The 21,123-nt window shown below is 39.9% G+C and overlaps 1 protein-coding gene across 2 annotated transcripts in view; it reads left to right on the forward strand.

The window, feature by feature from the left end:
• The window catches only part of BAG5 (BAG cochaperone 5), a 366,318-nt gene extending 347,783 nt beyond the window's left edge, over positions 1-18,535 (forward strand). For both annotated transcript variants that reach the window (XM_044074514.1, XM_044074515.1), the window contains one exon: positions 16,793-18,535. In XM_044074514.1, coding sequence (XP_043930449.1) covers positions 16,814-18,169 — 1,356 coding nt within the window. In that variant the 5' untranslated portion in view covers positions 16,793-16,813 and the 3' untranslated portion in view covers positions 18,170-18,535. The remainder of the gene's footprint in view (positions 1-16,792) is intronic.
• Positions 18,536-21,123: the final 2,588 nt, after the last annotated feature.

Genomic DNA, 21,123 nt, shown 5'->3' on the forward strand with positions numbered 1-21,123 from the left:
GAGTGTATAATCTTGATATGCCATGATTTTTATAAGTCATTTGATGAGCATGAAGCATCCTTCTTTTCCTGTCTAATCTGTCCAACACCTTTTGAGGTCAATCAATCACTCCAAAACTGTAAATTGGGACATGAAGAGCAAATTGGTTTATAGCTTGAACTTTGTTCTTAGATGTCAGTGCTGTTTTCAGGATTAATGTAAGTCTTCTAAAATATTACTTACTGAGTTTTATTCAGATTTGTTCATGTTTTGTTGTGGCTCCTTCATCAATTCCCAAATATTCATACATTCCCTCTTGCTCAAGTTCTTGTCCCAAACTGGTGTTTTCTTGGTGCTGCAGATTTCCTTCTTTAAAGGTTGCTTTTCCACAACTATGAAGACCAAATGACATACTTATATAATCTGAAAAAGTTTTGACTACTTGCAGTTGTGCTTTCAGTTCCTCATCTGATGAGCTGTACAGTTTTAAATCATCGACAAAGAGAAGATGAGATGGCTTTACACTTTGTTGCTTTCTGGGAGTCAAATTATAGCCATGACCTAATCCGTTAAACTGACAGTTTATTGGGTTAAGGGCAAGACAAAAGAGTAGCAGTGACAGAGAGTCACTCTGGAATATCCCCTTTGGATTTTTATCACTGGAATAATAATTTGTCCTTTGTCATGGCTTAACTGCAGAGTAATTTGCCACTGTTTCATGGTCACTGTGATGTTTACTAGTGTAGGGTGCATCTTATACATTTTTAAGCACTCTTTTATCCATGAATGTGGGATACTGTCAGATGCTTTTTTTGTAGTCTGTCCATGTCGTACTTTAGTTTCTTCCATTTTTTTGCAGTTCTCCACTATGACTTTATTTAACAAATTATCCTTTATTACATATGACTTTCTTTTGTTACCCTTTTGTTCTATTGTCATAATTGAGTTTTCTTCTAAATGACTATAAATTTTGTTGGCATCAATTCCAGTGTATAGTTTGTACATCATCAGAAGGCAAGTTATTGGTCTACATTTTTTAGGGTAGCTTGCTAGTTCACTCTTAAGTAGGAGCATTGTTTTTCTTGTTGTTAGCCAGGATGGTGTCTGTTCGGGGTGCACATATAAATAGTTCTTACTCATGACTAAATCTTCATGCAAAGATGTTAATACTTTTAACCAAAAGTTAGGTACTGATTCTGGACCCTGGGGGGTTCCAATTAGAGGCTTTTCTTAACTTTGTTTCAGTCTCTCAGACTGTTACTTCATCCCATTTCTTATCCTGTACATTTGGCCTTCTTATTCTTTTACTTTTTCTATCCCTTTAGCATCCTTGTTATGTTCCACAGGATATTCGTAAATACTTTTCCAGAAGGTATCTATTTCTTTTTTTTTTTTTGGTGGTCTTTCAATTCCTTTTACCTTGTTTCCTAATTCTCTATAAATTGTTTTGGGTTACAATAAATTGCCTATTTTGTACTTTTCCTTTATATTTATCTGTGTATCTTTCTAAGTTTTTTTTACCTGTGCTGATATTTTTAGTTGATTGTTTGCAATAGTGCAGGATAAATCCTAATCTGTTATAATATTTTGCATTGTTAATCACATCTATATTTCTGAGTATTTTTGTTGATCTCTTCCCTCTTCTATATTCTTCTAACAATGACACTTCCTGTCTTAATTGCTTTATAATTTTCTCTATTCAATAGTTCTGTGATGGCATTAGATTTCTCCCTGTCCTTTCTCTTACTACCCTAATTTCTTGTGGTAGGACTTTATCTGTTATTAATTTGGCTGCACAGTAATGTATCCTGTTAACTCTGTTATATCACATGAATATCTGTGGACACTCCTAACCACTGTGTTCGTTTGTTTTATCTAACTTCTAACTTTTTGGGTTTTATTGACCTTCTGCAGTCTATTTCTTGTATTGATCTTAATATGTCTGTCTGTCTCTACTAAGTCAAGCAACTCTTCCCTTAGCTCATTTTCTTCTTCTACCTGAATGATGCTTATTGTTATATCCCTGTTTATCAAGATTTCAGGATTCTGTGTTTTAGGATTTCACTTTCAGTTTATTGCTTTGGCTTTTAGGCTTTCCATATCACAGAGTATTCACGGAGTGCCTAACTCCTGTTAACACTCCAAAGACTCCAAAGTACCTCTCAACCTCTAAGTGCAAGAAATATAGACAAAGACTGACATCATGGGGGGACAAAGGCCCAAAATAGGGACAGATTTTAAATACTGCTCTTATAAACTTAGAACATTGACAGAATAACAGGGCTTATGTTAGCATGTATTTTATGAAGGATTTGAAGTCTGAAAATAAAATGTTTGTCATTATTTAGTGATGTCACTCCTAATCATCCAAGTGATTTGCCAGAAAACCACACATTTTATGAGGAACAGACCAAAAATATGAGGCACAAATTTGGACATTCTAGAAAATCTGGACAGCTGAGAGGTATACCCACAGCTACCCTTATTTGGGCAACTTCCTCATACAAGCCACTTCTTGGCTAAGGATTCATCAGGAGTTGCAGTTTGCTGTCAGTGTTTTTTGCAACCTAGGGTTCACTATGAGCTTCAATAAATCCAACTTGCATCTCACTCGGTCTTAGTGTTACTGGGTTGTCTTATTGACCATCATGGTGGATGCATCTTTCTTCCACTGGAAAAGATCTAGTTCTTGACAGACTTCTTTCCATCCTCAAAAAAAAAAATCCATGACCTTCACAAGAGAACTTCTGCGAGCCCTAGAGTACATGGCATCCACAATCCAAATTATTCTATTTGCCAGGCTCACAGCAACACCCATCAAAACCTGGCTATCCTGACCCCCTCTTCTCACAAAGCCTTGATAACCAGGGCATAGATTTCTGCAAAACCATTAAGAATTAATTGAAAAAACACTCATTCACTTGTGAAGACTAAATAAAACATTTGTTTTTCTAAAAAACTGCATCAGTTGCCTTATTCCTCTGGAGAGAAAGGGTACATAAGCTAACTATGGCTGGATCTGGAACAGATTTGATTGTATTGCAATCTGAGCCTCCAAGACAGGGTACATAGCACAGAGTTTGCGAATCTCCATGTATAATGTACCGTAATAGTTTGTCTAATGGTCAGACAATTGTTTACTCTTCCAGTTAAAGTGTTGCATCATATTATAGACTGTATCACCAAAGTGAAGTTCTTCTTTGGTTAAAATAAAGACAAAGTATATTCAGCTTCAGACTCAAAATCTGAGGGGGACTTATGAAGAGTGGATGGAACAGATCGCAGAAATGTGGGTGTTTTCAAAGACAGGGGCTTTTAAAAGTCCCTGAGAAAAGTTAAATCGCTCCTGTTGAGGGTTCAAAGGAAAAGTGAGGAAATGTGTCTAGGTTTTTGTTTTCTCTTCTTTGGAGTTTCCACAGAAATCATATGGGGAGGCAAGTAGACTGCAAACGTCCCTCCATGAGAGCCCCTGGGATGTCCTCATTCATTAAAATCTGAGGAAAACCCTCATGACTCATTACTAATGACTATACCCAATGATTAAAACAGAAGAGCAATTGATAGGTATGGAAAAAAAGTACATACATTTCTCACCTTATCCTTTTAAGACCTAAATCAAGACAGACCCTCGCGAATGGATGTTCAGCTGAGAGGTCTTCATGGACACAGTCTATCAGTGGTATATGCCACAAACAGATCTTTCCACTTGAACTCAGAACATGCAGCTCAGATGCATCTGTTCCAAAGTAGCATGCCAGAAGCATGGAAGACAGATGTGTCTTTTTCATGAAGGAGAAATTCTTGTATGCATTCCTTCCTCTTCCTCTAACAAGCCCAGAATCTTACTGGTGACTCCCTTTTAGCTCAGACAGTAATGATTCCCCTTCTCTTCCACCTGACCAAAGGCAATCATCACAACCTATCTAACTGGACAGACTTTTCACTTAATACAAGAATGCTCTCATTCATCTAGATCTACAAACCCTAAGTTTAAACATCTGGATGATTGGATTTTGAATCCACTCTGGTATGACATGCTGTAGGTCTTATAGGGGTCTGAATGGAGAGATGATAAAATCAGCAAAAGGAGAGAAGTATTTCTGGAAATGAGTATATTCTCAAGTCTTGGTGAGTACCTTTACAAAGTGGACCCTGTTTTTCACAAAATCTCACCAAGATGACACTGCTATTTAATACTGTATTTTATATGGCCTATATCATGGACAAGAATAGGTTAAAAAATAAAGAAAATAGTTGGGTGCACAAGTCCCATGGTAAAAAAGTGCCCAATCCTGGTAGGCACACTGGTGCCAGGACTGGAAAAAATGATACTGTAGAATCCTCAAGATGTGGAAGTATTCCTACAATGGGGCTAGGCCAGGCCTAGGGGGAGGATGACCCCCCCCCCCTCACTGTAGAAGGAAGTAGAAGTCTACAAAAACTGATACAACAAAAAGAGCCATACAGACGATAGTGTGGACTATTGTCTTTATCCTACTACTGGATAAAGTCCCATTTTTAATATGGAAAATGCTCCTAGATGGAAGATTAATAATGTCACCTCTTATTTAGGAAATAAAACAAGCAAAAATATGGAAATATAAAATGAAATGCGTCTTATCACAAACAGCAGCAGGAAAACAAAATGGCACAACGAACCACTCCAGAATAGGAAACACACTTTAACACTGTTTCCTATTTTTTGGAATGGTTAAAGTGTGTACTTTTGTGCAACACATTTTTCCTGCTAATAGAACTTAACTGATGTAATCACTGTAAACAGTTTTGTATCACTTTGTTTAAATGTTTAACATGCTGGATGGATAGATTCCTGTCCCAGAGACTTCCCATAGTCTGGAACAAACTACCTAGCTATATCAAACAAAGCTCCTCATTAGCACTCTTCAAGAAAAATCTTGATGATTGGATGGGAAAATAGGAAATTCACCCTGGGGATCACCTCTGTGGGCTCTGCTCGACATGGGCACAGGAAAATAATTTTCTTGGGTGGCGAAAGCCAGGGTACCTTTTTGGCTAGGCTCATGTAGGCCCTAGGGCCAATAGCCTAGTACCTACCTATGAACCTATAAGAAAGAAATTATATACGGTTACTACTATGCAAGAAGCCAGAATTTCCAGACAAAAGATAAACACAAAGATTAAGAGAGAAATTAGAGGAAAGAAAAATACTTCCACAAGAAAAACTGTCCGAAGCTTCAAATAAAAATGTGTTCATTAATACAACAGATCAGAGAAAAACACTATACAGACCAAGAAACCTTGTGCCATTTGGAAAAAGAAGCAACTGAGGAAGTGCAAAAATTTAACGAACAAAATTTAGAGATGTTTGAAGGGTATAAAAATGAAATATGGACATGGGAAAGAAAGAGAGATTTGATATGGTGCAATATTTATGCAAAGGAGAAAGCCAAATATAAACAGAAAATAGGTAGCCCCAGAGATATTCAAAGATAAATATAGGCAAAGGCATCCAAATATGGAAAACTTAATCACAAAGAGGGAATGTAGAACAGAAGATTAGTCAAGTAGAAGTAAAAAAAAAATAGAAGATGAAGTTACGGAATATTTGCAAAGTGAAGGATTCAGTGTAGAAAATCTAACACAGCTCATATCACAGCATGATGGAACAATTATTCCCCAAAGTAAGGAGAAACAGGAGGAGTAGGAGACATCTGAAGAAGAAATGTGGACATGGGAAAGAAAAAGAGATTTAATATGGTGCAATATGTATGCAAAGGAGAAAGCACAACTAATGAATGCAAAAAGAGCAGCACCAACATATTTCAAGAGAAATACAGACAAAGACATCCAGTTATGGAAAATTTTACAATACAAAAAAATAAGAAAACCAAGCGGAAAAGTAGAAAAGAGGATTAGGAATGGAGAAGTTAAAGAAACCGAAACCGAGCTTATGGATTACCTGCAAAATGAAGAATTTAGTGTAGAAAATTTAACTCTGACAACAACACAGCAGGATAGAGCAATGGACACCCATATTAAGGAGAAACCAGTGGAGCAGGAAGCATCTAATCAGTTGACATATGAAGATACTTTGGAGCCTCCCACAGGAAACCAGTATAAAGGTTCAGCTGGAGCTATACAGCAAGGGAAAGAACAGGAAACTGTGGCACCTCTGGGACTGTCCATGTTGTGGAGTGATAGTCCAGTGAGTTCCCATATAAAAGAGCAATGGATAACACAGGGTGAAACTGAAGAGAATATGGCACAGGAATAAGCTCTGGAAATTTCTGTAGAATGTCTAACAAGAAGACTACATCAGATGTAGGTTTCTTAAACAGGTATTTGTGGCTTTCACGGACTTGAGAATACCTGTATGGTTCCTTGGAACAGGGGGTGAAATAAACAGATAGAGAAGTATTGTTCAGTGCCTCCAAGACAATAATACCAATGATCATTGAAGGCAGCTTGTTAAATGTGGGCAAGCCTAGGATTTTTGAAGAAGAACTGAGCCAGAGCCAATCTAAAGGGTCTGTCTTGGCTCTTTCAGCCCACTAAGAGCTGAGCCAGAGCAGACAGTTGGAACATTAGCTAGTTAAAAATAAGTCTGGTAGTCTAGAGGAGATTTAAGCCAAAAAAAATGCAGTTACAGCCAAACACACATTGACATTACCAGCATACACCCAAATTAAGGAATGCTGATAGTGTGTTGATTACACTTCCTAACAGCTTGCAGTCGGCCATCTCCTTCACAGTGCCCACGTTACAGGTTTGTTATCAGTGGAAAAACAGGAAAGGATTATAATAAGCACAATGTACACGTACTACACTCTGTATACAGTAGAAGAAATGTTGTCTTGGCTAGTGGAAAAAATATATTTCCCCTTCTGGTCTAATGACGAGTTAGTGCACAATAGTTTCACCATACTGTGCAAGACGTTGTCACAAAATCCCAGTGTAAAAGCTAGATACACTGCATAAATGGAACAGCAAAAGCTTTGAGGAATGCTGGATTTTGTTAGCTTTATGTAAGAAAGCATGTTTCAGTTCCTGTAAGGCAATCCACAGTAATAAAAAAAAGTCTGTGTTTGTTTTTAACCTATTTGGGTACAAAATACATACGCTGTCCTAATGGATCGTGCCCTTTCTGAGAAAGTAAACCACCTCTCACTGTGAAGTTGCTATAATATTAATAATAATAATAACAACAAACTTTGCTCTTTGGAAGAGACTGCCCTCTAACAAACCATATCAACCTTAACTACTTTTTGTTCTCACATATTATATCCACCCAAAAAATGATAGCCTGTTTCTGTACATTCATTTCTCACTGAGAAAGGAATGAAAAATATAAGAACTACAGTAGCATTTTGCTATTTGAACTTGTGGTTAGTAAATATGTGCATTGCCTACAGGTTGCAGCATTTTTATTTGCCAGCAGTGATCATATGATGACCTTGTGCTTTCATGTACAAGAAGCTTCCTCACCCCTGCTCCAGAAAGGCAGCTTAGGTATGTGCATCCCCAAACATGCACTCTGCAAATCCCTGAGATTCAAAGCATTGAGCTAAAATTAGGGAGGGTTGTGAAACCGGGGCTTACATCAGTTAAAAAAAAATCTGCCCATGCTGTCCTTAGCATCGGTAATACTTTCCACACTCTCCACTGAAACAGGCTTCTGTCCCTCTGTGAAACCATGCAAGCACTCTGGAGTTAAGAAAATAATGCATCCCTCATCCTAAAAATGCCCAATTACAATGTTTTGCAATAGTCCTGTACCATGAAAAATGTTGAAATCTACTTCCTTTTCAGTACTGTAGCACTAACCTCTATCCAACCACAGTACTTAAATAGGCAGACGAGACCTAATAGAGTGCACTCCCAGGCTGCAGCTCTGGTCTGAACAGTCAGCAGTTACTGGCAAAAAAAAACTTGCAATTTTGGCTTGGCATTTTAACCTCTTGGATCATGAACCAGAGCTGAGCCTATACTCAGGCTCAAGCCAGCTGTGGCTTGCCCATTTCTGCAGCTTGTGATATCCACCCTGTAATCCAGGGCCCTGAATTTCAGGACAAACAAAACTTAGATTGGGATACAAACAAATCTGACCCACAGCCAAACATATTTAGTTTATCTACCTCTCCTCTCTAGAGGACTTGGAGAACTTTTGTAGTTGTTAGAAAACATGTTCTATTTAGTCTTCACAGATGCATGATTGTTCTTTCAGTTAAATCTTAATGGTTTTACAGAATGCTCTGCACTAGTTATAAAAGCTTTGTGAGGGGGAGGGGTCAGAGTAGCCAGGTGCCAGACCCACATGTAGAAAATTCAGTCGTACCTCAATTGTATTTATACACAGCAGTGTCACACTTTCTTCCAAATTCCTCAATTTCCTCTTTGTGAAAAAAGAATTGTTTTGGTGAATAAGCCAAATAAAAGTCAGCCCAATAGTTCCCTTTCTTATAACCCACATCATAAGTTTTCAACAGATGCCTTAGATCTGGTCTGGGAGACATGTTCGAAAGGTTCCAGAGTTCAGAGACTTTGGTCCAAACAAGACAGGTGAGAGTGCATAAGCATCAAAGAAATGAAAACATTGATCTTTGCTCTCTAGACTCTTCATCACCTTTGGACTCCAGACACTCTTCATATTTCAACAGACAATGCCACTGTCATGGGGTACTTCAACAAAACAGGGGGAAACAAAATTGTACCACCTGTGGCGGCTTATAGTGGTTGCTTAGAGCTTTGCTGTTAACCACAGGCTGTTCTTACAAGCAGTGTATATACCGTCAGAACTGAATTCAGTGTCAGAATGCCACAGATCATCCAAGACAGAACCCCAAAAATGGATGTTGTTCAGACAGGTCTTCCTTCAGATTGCCCATCAGTGGAGTACCCCCCCCCCGACAGATTTCTTTGCCTCCACTCTGAACAAACAGCTCAGACTGTCTTGCTCCAGAGCTTTTTGCAAGAAAGTTTAGAGAAAGGACACCTTCCTTTTTCCATGTAAAGGGAAATTCCTGCATGCCTTCCTTCCATTTCTTCTTATGCCAAAGGTCCTTCTGAAGATCCAAAAAGACAATCCAAAAATGCTTCAATGACCCCCCCCCCCCCCTTTGATCAAGACAACACTGGCTGTCTCATCTTTCTCACCTAGCCAAGGGAAATCACCATGTTTCCCCACAGGATGGACTTGCTGACCCAACAAAATGGATCTCATCGGAATCTAGAGAGACTGACCCTAACAGTTGGTATAATAAGCTAATAGTTCTTTTTAGGCACCTTTATTCTGTACAAATTGCAACAAGAATATTCAGAATGGCAGAGATTTTCTTTGTGATGCCAAAAAAAGATGATTGGATCCTTATCAAGCAGGGAAACCTTTCCTCTTCAAATATTTTTGGGAGCTGCTCAACTCAGATGTGGCATATACCTCCATTATGGTGCATATGTCAGCAATTTTAGTCTGCCTACCAATTCATCTTCCTCTTTCTTCTTCATGTTTTGAGGTCAAATAATTCTTAAGTGTCCTTCACAAATGTTGATCCTGAAAATGTGCCTCCTCCTTGGGACCTGAATTATGTCCTGGAAAACTTGACCTTACCTCCATTTTAATCATCTTCTTCTTCTTTTTCTTTTTCTAAAGTTCTGCACTTGGAAAACAGTATTACTTGTAGCCTTAACCTCTGCAAAAAGGGATTCTAAGTTTCTAGCCCTTTGCTGGCCTTTCATAAAGACAGGGTGACCCTTAGGACTAACCCTTCCTTTATGCTGAAAATGGTAAATTAAATCATTTGAATCAATTTATCCACCTTCCTCTTTTTTTTTTTCAGTCCTCAGAATAAGGGAGAAAGGATACTTCATTCACTGGATTTACACTGACAACTTAGATCCTATTTGGGCAAATCTAAAACCTTTAGAAAATCTGATCAGTTGTGTATTTCCTTTGAAGTATTTCTTTCTGTTACTCCTTCCATGGTAAATACCTCCAAGGTCATGTTAGCGTTGCTTCTTCTGGTGCTTTTTTCAATGGTCTCGACTCAAGGGCTATTTCAGAGGGAGAAACCTGATCTTCCATACATACTTTTAGCAAATGTTGCAAAATAGATCCCTTTTCTAGAGCCAGTACAGGTTTTGTGAGCTCTGGAAATCATACCATCAATTAGCATTAGTGCAACAATGATCCAGTGATAAAGATAGTGCAGTTCTGTAAGAACCTAGTGTAACAGTAGATGTTCAACTTGATCAATATTGCAGTATACTCACCGTACCTCCATCCCCCCATTTTCCTTCTCTTTCCTAGGCTGAGGTAGAATTAATTTTCCGATCCATTCCTCCCCTCTTCTCTTTTTCTTTTATCTAAGTATAACTTCTCTAGACATCAGCCTTAATTTTTACTAAGGCAAGAAAGCTCTGAGGCTTTTCACACCCATAAGTCCCTTAAGTACCAACAGATAGTGCTGTGCTTTGGCCAGAGGTTAGATATATAGCGCAAGAGGAATGTGCACCTAAGCCATGGTTCACTGGCCAAATGTGTGGTACACTTGGCAGGATACAGCTCATCAGTTAGCATTATTGCAACATTCATCTTTTCAGATGTGTACTGTTATGGTTAGCTCTTATGCAGCTGAACTTTCTTCATACTTTAACTCGTTGAGTTACCATAATCCACTTATGTTAAACAGAAAGTTGAAGAATATGAGTCTTTAGCTAGATCCTGTCTTTGAATGAGCTTGAATCATTTCATAGGACGTTACTAGGCTATTGGCCCTGAGGCCCTTATAAGCCTAGCCAAGAGTTCAGCCCGTGTTTAGACAAATCAGCACCCGATGCCCCTATCCAGCAGGGACATGGGTGGAATCCCAGGGATGTATTTTCTATTTCCCATTCAGTTATCCAGGTTGCTCTTAAAAAGGGGTAAAGAGGTACTCTGCTTAACGTGGAGAGGGAGTCTGTTCCACAGATGAGGGAGTCTCTGGGACACAAATCTGTCCTGCCAACAAGTCCTATTGATGTCACAGACTAGGTTGAGGCCACGGGTGCAGGTTACTCGAGTGGAGCTTGACTTGCGGATATGCAGCAGTCCCATCAAGGCAGGGTCCGAGTTCACCTTGTATGCCAGACAGAGGTCACCTCTGAGGAGTCTGTATTAAATTGAGTAGATGGATAGGGCTTTTAGCCTATCTGTGTATGGTAGATGTTTGAGGTCCTGGATTCTCTTGGTGAGGAACCTCTATGGTCACTCCAGCTGCTGCATGTGCTTCGTGAGGTACATGCCGAATGGGGCTTTGTACTCAATAATAGGCCTCATCAGGGAAGAATACAGGGATGTTATGACCTCCTTGTCCCTGGATCAGATACTCTTAATTAGGAGGTGGGCCATGTATAAAGCTTTCCGTACAATGGAAGCAACATGTTGGTCAAATGTCAGGTTGCTATCAGTCTGGGTGCCCAAATCCCTCATGACTGATTGTGTGCTTAGCATGTTGTTATTGATTCTGATAATTTGTGTTAATAATGTGATAATTTCAGAATAACTGCAGTGGTACTTGTATAACTGTGTTTAAATTTAAAGCATGTGATAGGTTTAAATGCTCATTCTACATTTTGTATTTTATGTTTTCCCAGTGTTGTTTCACTGGGCATTGCTAAAATGGTCCATTTGACCCAATGTACTACCTGGTTAATGAAAGAATAATTAATTTTGTTTATATGGGTTTAAGTGTGAGCGAGTGATGCACTCACCTACAGCTCACTAATTTGCACAGACAAATATCGAAAACTGGTAAGTTGAAAGCTTTAAAATGTACACACAATTTTTTGCAGGAGCAAGTCTCCCAGCACCCCCATTGTGGGGGCTTCACACTCCCCTAAATTATATAAACCAACTAACTATATGGTCACACGACGAGAAAAGGGGAAAATTCCGCAAAAGTACTATGCCGACATACACACTACAACACAATGCAGTGCAAGTCGCAATGATGTTTAATTTTCAAAATAAAGCCACTTGTTGACCAGTGCTGTGACAACTTGAAAACTCACTTCTACTTTGTTGAAGTCACCCTAAAACTGATTATACCTGAAACCAACAGCAAGATTTTTTGTGGTGCCCAGGTGACTTTGGCTTATGCTTTAGCATGCCAAATGGCTAAGATGTAGAAGTGCATAATTTCTGTTTTGTGCCTTATTTGTTCTTTACTTGCATGCTGTTATGTACCTCTGTACTGTTCAGTTTTGTAATGATTTTCCTACGCTGTACCTAACCTTACTAGTGAGTTGTCCAGTTATTCACATTCCCTATAAACACATAAACACACCAAGACATACTCGGAGGCTCTGAGTAAAAATTTACCTAAACAGCAGAGGCCTCCAAAGCAGACACCCAAGCAACTGCAAACTCAATACACCACACAAACAACACATAAACAACAAAATCAGTGTGCAAAGCAGTCACTGCCCTTAAGGCCAAATACAACACCAAACATACTTGTCATAGGTGACTCCATAGTCAGACACACTGACGTCCCGCTCACCAGACTGAGTAAGGAGAAGGTCACAATAAGCTGCCTGTCGGGCGCTAGAATCTGCCACATAACGCAAGCACTCAAGTCTCTCAACAGCAGGTACAAGTACGACTCAGTCATTGTCCACGCTGGTGTCAACGACCTGAGACGTACCTCCTTGGACTACATGAAAAGAGACATTGAGGAGCTCTCTGATTATGTAGCCCAGGCAGGTATGACCCTGACCTTGAGCAGTATCCTACCTTCACCTAGAATGATGCCACAATACAGTGATAAGATGATCAGCTTTAATAATTGGCTTAAATTCTGGTGTCATTCAAAGGGGATCCAGTGTCTGTCTGCCTGGGATGACATGCTGGACAAGCCACGCTGCTTCGCAAGGGACGGCTTGCACCTGTCACCCCTAGGCTTCCGGATATTGGCAAAGGCTCTTGCCACCCCCATAGTGCCTTTTTAGGCAAGGCTCAAATTCTAAACCTACCACCCTAGAACACAAAAAAGGAAAAAAACTAAGGGTAATGCTGCTCAATGCCAGAAGTCTCAATCTCAAGATGCACGCACTCGAGGCCCTTCTCATTATGGAGAACATCGATGTCTGTGCTGTGACAGAAACCTGGTTCAAGGCTCCTGAGAGCACCCCAGCACTATCAGGTTTCACCTCATATCATGCGTTCCGGCCCCAAAATCCAGACAACACCAAGAAAGAAGGGGGGGTGTCCATATTCATAAAGGACACCCACACCTCAAGGTTGGTGGCAACGCACGATGCATCGGAGACCATCCAGGTGCAATTAACCATAGGCAAGACTGCTCTGCAATTTGTAGCATGTTACAGGCCACCCTCTCAAACTCAGGAACCTCACATGGCCTTCCTGAAAACATTGGAGGGGATAAATGCATCTCCAAACACCATCATACTAGGTGACTTCAACTACCCTAATATAAACTGGGAACACTACTCAAGCCCAAACACTCTAGCCCAAAGGTTCCTGGAGTTCATAAACTCAAATGCCATGGAACAACTAGTCACCATCCCCACAAGAGGAGAAAACATACTTGATCTCATCATCACGAACATGGGATCACAATGTTCAACACCGGAAGTATACCCCTCACTGGTGAGATCAGATCATAAACTAATCTCGCTGGAGGTCCTCATCCCGACCCCACCTGAAATAAAAAAGACCACAGTGAAAAACTTCTCAAAAGCCGACTTCACACTTCTAAAAACTAGTGTGGTCTCCTTTAAGGCCCCTGAGCCAGTGGTAAACATTACTCAAACCGCTGAATCACTTACAAATGCCTTCTACCAGCACCTACAGGACTGCATGGATCAGGCAATCCCAAACAAAACTAAGACTCTTTGTACCAAAGGCAAGCGTCCAGTCTGGTGGACCCCAGCCATAAACAAGCTCTACAACAAAAGGAGGAAGCTACTACAAGATAGAGCAAAATCCTTGAAAGGTAAGACACCTTTGATCATTATAAGTAAAAACTAAGAGCTCTCATAAAATCATCCAAGGCAAATTTTGAGAGAAAAATCGCCAAGGACTCAAAAGACAATCATAAGGCCTTCTTTAGCTATGTTAGAAACCTAGGAGGAAACTCCCAGATATGCTCAGAATTAGTTCAAAATGATGTGAAGATTACTGAACCTACACACATTGCCAACATACTGGCTGACAGGTTCAGTGCAAACTTCTCCCCCCCAAAAGGAGAGATATCTATACCAGAGGATTGTAGCCCCCCAAACATCCCCAACGCCCAGGTGAGAACTGCTCTCTCCAAAGCAAAAAACACAGCATCCATGGGACCGGATGGTGTCCCCGGCTGTGTGCTCCATGAACTCAATGAGGAATTAAACCCACAGTTAGGACAGCTGTTTAATCTTAGCCTCACCTCAGGATACGTACCCAAGGAGTGGCGCACGGTGACTGTGGTACCACTTCACAAGAGCGGTGCCTCCACCGACCCTGGAAATTACCATCCCATTAGCTTGACTAGCCTTATCTGTAAAGCCATGGAGAGGATCATAATGGAATTCATAAATAAAGACATAGGGAACTTGCAGACTTTGGATCCAATGACTTTTTCGAGACAGTCACCAAGGCCATTGATGAGGGAAAGGCAGTCCATACAGCCTACCTTGACCTGGCAAAGGCCTTCGACACAATACCCCACTCAGGTATCATCGAAAAACTCATCAGCTTGAATGTAAACCCATACATCACAAGATGGGTTGCAAACTGGCTAAGTGACAGAACCCACAGGGTCAGAGTTGCTGGAGCCATGTCAGACTCAAAGCCTGTCACAAGTGGTGTCCCACAGGGCTCAGTCCTGGGTCCACTCTTGTTCGGCATCTACTTTTCTGAAGTACAAGCAAACGCAGGAGGGTTATGGCTGACAAAGTTTGCAGATGACTGCAAACTGGGCCATAGTCGAAAACACATCTGACACAGATATCCTTCAGAAGAGCCTCACAGAAACGGATAACTGGTGCCAGAGCCATGGCCTAAAGTTAAATGCCAAGAAATGCATAGTCATACCCTTCGGGAAAAACAAGGTTACCCCTAGCTACCATATAGGTGGCAATCCACTGAGCACAGAAGAAGTTATCAGGGATCTGGGGACCCAGGTTGACAGTAGCCTTCGCTTGACACTCATGTTGCTAAAGTAGTTAGGAAAACCTTCTACATTGCCCACCTGATCATGAAGGGATTCACATCTAGATCAAGGGAGGTCATCGTCCCCGTGTACTCATCACTCATTAGACCTATGATTGAGTACAATGCCCCATTCGGAATGTATCTGACCCGACACCTGCAACAGCTGGAAAGGCCCCAAAAGTTCCTCACCAAAAGGATAAAGGGTCTCAAAAATATGTCTTTATGCTGCCCGACTGAAAGAACTCCAGCTCTATTCAGTCTCATACCGCTTGCTCAGAGGTGACCTGTGCCTGAAATATAAGGCCATGTCAAACCCAGATTTGATGAATATGCTTCACCTCAAAAAATCTAGATCCCTCAGAACCACAAGGGCGGGAGACTTAAACCTTGACACGGTTATTAATAGAACATGCTGGAGGGACAGATTCATCACCCAGAGACTCCCTATGCTGTGGAACAAGATCCCGGTACATGTGAGGCAGAGCACCTCGCTGGCCTTGTTCAAGAGGAATCTTGACCAATGGATGGGAGATCGCAGATATACCCCAGGGATTACTTCAGTGTCACTGCTTGACAGAGGCACAGCAAAATAATAGGCATAGTTTTATTCAAACTAAAGGGGTGGCGAAAGCCAAATAACTATGGGCTAGGCTTATAAATGCCCTTGGGCAGATAGCCTAGTATGAACCTATGAACCTATGTTCAGTCGATTCAACCAACAGCAAGTCATGCATCCAACAGCAAATCATTCTTCATCAGTTTTCAGCATCTTGAGGCATAACTTGAAAAAGTATAAAAACTGAAAAAAAAAAAAAAATTTTGCAGGAGGAACCCCCCCCCCCCTTTCCACTGTATGAGGGACTTTGACCCCTCCACACCCCCTAACTTGCATATACCAAGTTCATAGTTATACTGTAGTGGGGGAGAAACAGTAATGTGTTGCATCACCACCTTGCTCCATATAAGTCAGTGGATTTTTAACAAAGCACAACAAAACAAAATCAAAGAAAAGACACTGAACAGTGACCGCTTCATCAGAATGTAGGTATGGCGAACTAAAGATGTGTTTACTTTATTAATCACTGAATGATAAACCAGATCCAGTTACACATTTTGTAAAATGCACAGATCAGTAATTCTAAACATCTTTGCCAGTGACATCAGATTAGTTTCTGTTGTGAGCTTTCCAATCATTGCATTGTCATTTTCAAGTACGATGTTTGCTTAGAGCTCCAAACAATTTAAGTGTACTTCTCTTAAAATTCTGTTGAATGCATTAATGTGTTTAGATTAGGTAGTCTTTATAACTATGAAGTTAATTTTTCATTGTGCATGATGCTATTTCCAGACGAAAATAGAAATTAAAGGAATATATGCATTTACAAATTTAGTGTAAATTTATCTAGAGGCAAGGCACTCTGCTTAAGGCATCATTGTATAATAAGCACTTTAGGTGGAAAATGATATCGTAAAATGTCAGTATATGTTTAGTCGTCCACTGTTTTGATAATGCCTTATTAAATGCAGTTTATTGTCTTATGAGAGTGTGAGTTACTATAACTTTGCTTTTTCCTCACAAGTTATCTTTTGGACCTGTACCATATATTAATTAATCTTTCTTTTTGCCTTTCTTTTTAGTTCTTTAATTAAAAGAAGACTATGGAAATGGGTAATCAACATCCTTCTATAATCAGGATCCAAGAAACTCAGAAGGACGTTCAAGCTATTGCTTTACATGTGACTACATTCAGTGGCCTACAGAATGATAGAGAATATCAGAAGCTAGAAAGAGAGCTGACAAAACACCTACTTCAACTGGACAATATAGATACTGAAGGGAAAGCAGATATCCAACAAGCAAGAAGAATGGTAGCTCAAGAAGTAGGAAGGCTTCTAAAAGAACTGGAGCAAAATGCCAACCACCCTTCCAGGCTGGAGATAGAGAAGCTTTTCCTTGAGGCACAAAAAATGGTTGCTCAGCAGGTTAGTTGTTTTAGTGGAGGTAAAGCTTGCATAACTGATGAAACTTCTGATTGCCTTCAGGACATTGTTCTGAGACTGACTCTGGTGAAAACTGGAGGAAGAGTCCATTTACGGAAAGCCAGGTACAGAGCACTTACAAGGCTTTGCGCTGTGCAGGAGATTATAGAAAAAAGCATGCGGCAGCAGACTTTGGCACTCCCTCTGTCTTCAGAAGCACATCCCTGTATCTCTAAAATCAATTCTACTATATGTGAAGTTAACAAAGCAAAAGGCAATTTGATTAATGTTTTGATGAATTTAGATGCAAAAGAGACATGTGGACATTTAGCCCGTGTTCTTACTGGACTGGTGCTAGAACTAGATGCTCAGGATGTTTCTGGTCATGCAAACATAAGAAATTATAGGAAAGAAGTGGTTGATGAGATTAATGTTCTACTTAGATACCTAGATTTAGAAGAAGAGGGTAGTTCTGCATCTGGTTATGACTTGGCACAGAATGACTCCATCCAGAAAATAGAACAAGTTAACAGACATTTGGCAGAGCTTAGAGAATACCTTTTGAAAAATGAAAACTCCACAGAGTTCTGTTTCAAACCCAAGACTGAACTACAGAAGCTGCTCATGCAATTGGATGAAGTCGATACAGGGAAAAACCCTTGTATAAGGGAAGCCAGGAGAAGAGCTGTGGTGGAAGTGCAAGCATCTGTAGCTTACTTTGACCTAAAAGAGGCACTTTGGAAAAGACAGAGTTTTTGTCATCAGGCAGTAAATGAGCATCCTTCACATAAAGCTGTCTGGGATGTCCTGGGAAGTCTTTCAAGGCTTCAGAGAGAGGTGATTGGCTTTCATGGAGCCAGGACTGATAAGAGTTATATGAGATTAGAGGAGCTTCTTACCAAGCAGCTTCTTACTCTTGATGCCGTGGATGTACAAGGAGATGAATGTTCCAAAGAAGCAAGAAAACAAGCTGTTAAATTTGCCCAGAATATCCTGAGTTATCTAGACATGAGGACTGACGAGTGGGAGTACTAAGTTATTGTGTCTTGTAATACGCACTTTGTACATGGCATGTATCATTGCTAAATGCATTTCATTCATGTTGTTACTTCCATAGATTGTTTCTCGGATTAATTATGTACTTACATTTATTAACTGTGACGGTGTTCATTCTGTCTGATCTACTTCCAAACTGCTGCTTCATTCCAATGTATTTGCTGGATATTGTTTCATTTTCATTTCTTTAAGAAGGTTCACCTAGGAAAACAGTAAGAACTATGACAGTTTGTATTTCTTAACTGTAATTTAATTGCTGCATTGCAAATCTCTCAACTGTCCAGATTTTTGCAGAATGTCCAGGTTTTTGCTTAATAATTTTGGTCTTTTTCTCATAAAATTTGTGGGTTTCTGGCAAATTACTGAGGACTGAAGTCAATAAATAATGACATACCTTTGAGTTTCACACTTCATATCCTTCAGAAAATGCATGCTAGTACAAATGCTGTTATTCTAGCAGCTTTCTGTATTTGTAAAAACAATATTTAAATGTTGCCCCCCCCCCCCCCCCCCCCATTATTTTAGGCTTTGTCCAGATTTTTCCTGCTAAGAGTTTGAGAGGTGTACTGCACAACCTTTTGGCCATGACAAGAATTCCAAGATCTGTAAAACTCCTTTAAATATGAATGTCCAGAGAATACCATGGAATACTGTGTGAACATAGTTCTAGCAGTCATAATTTCATCTTTGCAGTCTTCATTATAGAGGAGATGACTCAGAATGTACACTACTTCTGTAGAACCAGAGGTTGTGCTGTGTTAAAATATGTAAACAGTAATAGTTCAAAGAACACTGCAGTACACTGAAGTTAAGAAATGTTAAAACAGAATCACAAACATGAATACGTAATCACATGTCACAGTCTCCCAACAGCTATGATTGTTTGCATTCTAAGCCTTTGTAGTTGTGGGAGGGGTTATAACTGACCTCAGCCAGTAGGAATTGCGGTAGGAAGGGGCCCAAGTCTGCCATATACTGTGGAAGCAATTATTTACTAGGTTCAGAGTACCGTAGTTGTGTGTGAAACTATAATGATGTTGGCATATGACTTCTGCAGTGTTTTTTCTTGCAGCTTTTGAGTTTTTCAGCAGGCAGTTAATGTCAGCCCCTTTCTTTCCAGAATCTTAACTGTGAAAGTACTTATTTGATTCATGTAAATATCCTAACCAGTGGTCAAGTTTGTTCATCTTTTCAGTCAGCAATTCTGTGCAATTTTTGAGATGTTTGTTATCCATAGTAATTGCAGAATGTAAGTACAGCTTGTGAGCTTTATATTTCAGTATAATTTGTGGATCTTAACTGTTTACATTCTGTTAATGCTTTGGACTTGTGAAATTTCATTTTTTTCTAAATTTTATAGAAATGGTGGCATGGAATGTCATTTTCCTAAATGTTAAATTTCATATGCACCTTATAACTATATTTGTGGTATTTAATATTTTTATCAAGGTACTTTATGAAGCACTGCTGCAGAATGCATTTGTTTTTAAATTTATATACATATATGGATTTGGTGGTGCTGCTGTTCATGTCATTCAGAAAATTCTGTAAGTCGAAGATTGGGGACTAATTTTTGATTTATATTTATTATTTCTTAGAAGAAAACACTATCTCTTTTTTTGTTTTTAACATATGTAGTTGGTGTTGTATTGATAAAGGTAAAGGGTTCTAGAGTAGATACTTTTCAGGATCCAAATAAGTTAGTCGTCGTTTCTTTCAATCAAAGCCATTTCATTCTTTTTGACTGTTTAGTAGTATGTTGGTGGCTTTTTCAAAAGTGCTAACCTGCCATTTTGTGTGTTGTATTTAATATCTAACAATTGTTATAAACAACACAGTCTAGAAAAACAATACCACACCAGTTCATGGACTTACAAACACTGTTTTAATAAAACATTGGCGCTTCGACTACACAAAAGCCTTCATAGTTTCATAGTTTAGTACTAGCCTATATGCCCTGGGGTATTTATAAGCCTAGCCATAGTGATGTGGCTTTCGCCACCCCATGTAATGGTACAAAAGTGTACAGAATAGATTTAGAATACTGTGCCTCTGTCTAGTAGAGTGACACAGTGAAGACCCCCTTACATAATAGAATTAGTTTACTGTGCCTCTGTCTAGTAGTGACACCGAGATGACCCCCGGGGTAAACCTACGATCTCCCATCCACTCGTCAAGATTTCTCTTGAAGAGAGTCAGTGAGGGGCTCTGCCTAACGTGAACTGGGATTCTGTTCCAGAGTATGGGAAGCCTCTCAGTTATGAATCTGTCCCTCCAGCATGTCCTATTCATATTTGTGCTGAGGTTTAAATCTTTAGCTCTCGTGGTTCTGATGGATTTAGATTTTTTGAGGTGGAGCATGTCCATCAATTCCAGATTGGACATGGCCTTGTATGTCAGGCACAGATCACCGCTGAGTAGGCGGTATGCTACTGAATAGAGCTGGAGTTTCTTTAGTCTGGCAGCATATGACATATGTTGGAGACCATTGATCCTCTTGATGAGGTACTTTTGGGGTCTCTCCAGCTGTTGCAAGTGCTGAGTGAGGTACATACCAAATGGGGCATTGTACTCAATCATGGGCCTGATAAGGGAGGAGTATAGGGGTACAATGATCTCCTTTGATCCGGATGTGAATCCCTTCATGATAAGGTGGGCAAGGTAGAAAGTCTTTCTAACCACTTTGGCAACGTGGATGTCAAATGAGAGGTCACTATCGACTTGGGTCCCCAGGTCTCTGATTACTTTTTCCATACTCAATGGGTTACTGTCTGTGTGATAATTTGCGGGTACTTTGTTTTTCCCAAAGGGGATGACTATACATTTTTTGGCATTTAGTTTAAGGCCATGACTCTGACACCAGTTGTCCGTTTCAGTGAGGCATTTCTGTAGGATGTATGTGTCAGCTGGTGTATTGACTATGGCGCCTAGTT

This window comes from Protopterus annectens, chromosome 6.part0 (assembly GCF_019279795.1).
Source record: "Protopterus annectens isolate FY-2018-M chromosome 6.part0, PAN1.0, whole genome shotgun sequence".
NCBI classification, from domain to species: domain Eukaryota; kingdom Metazoa; phylum Chordata; order Ceratodontiformes; family Protopteridae; genus Protopterus; species Protopterus annectens.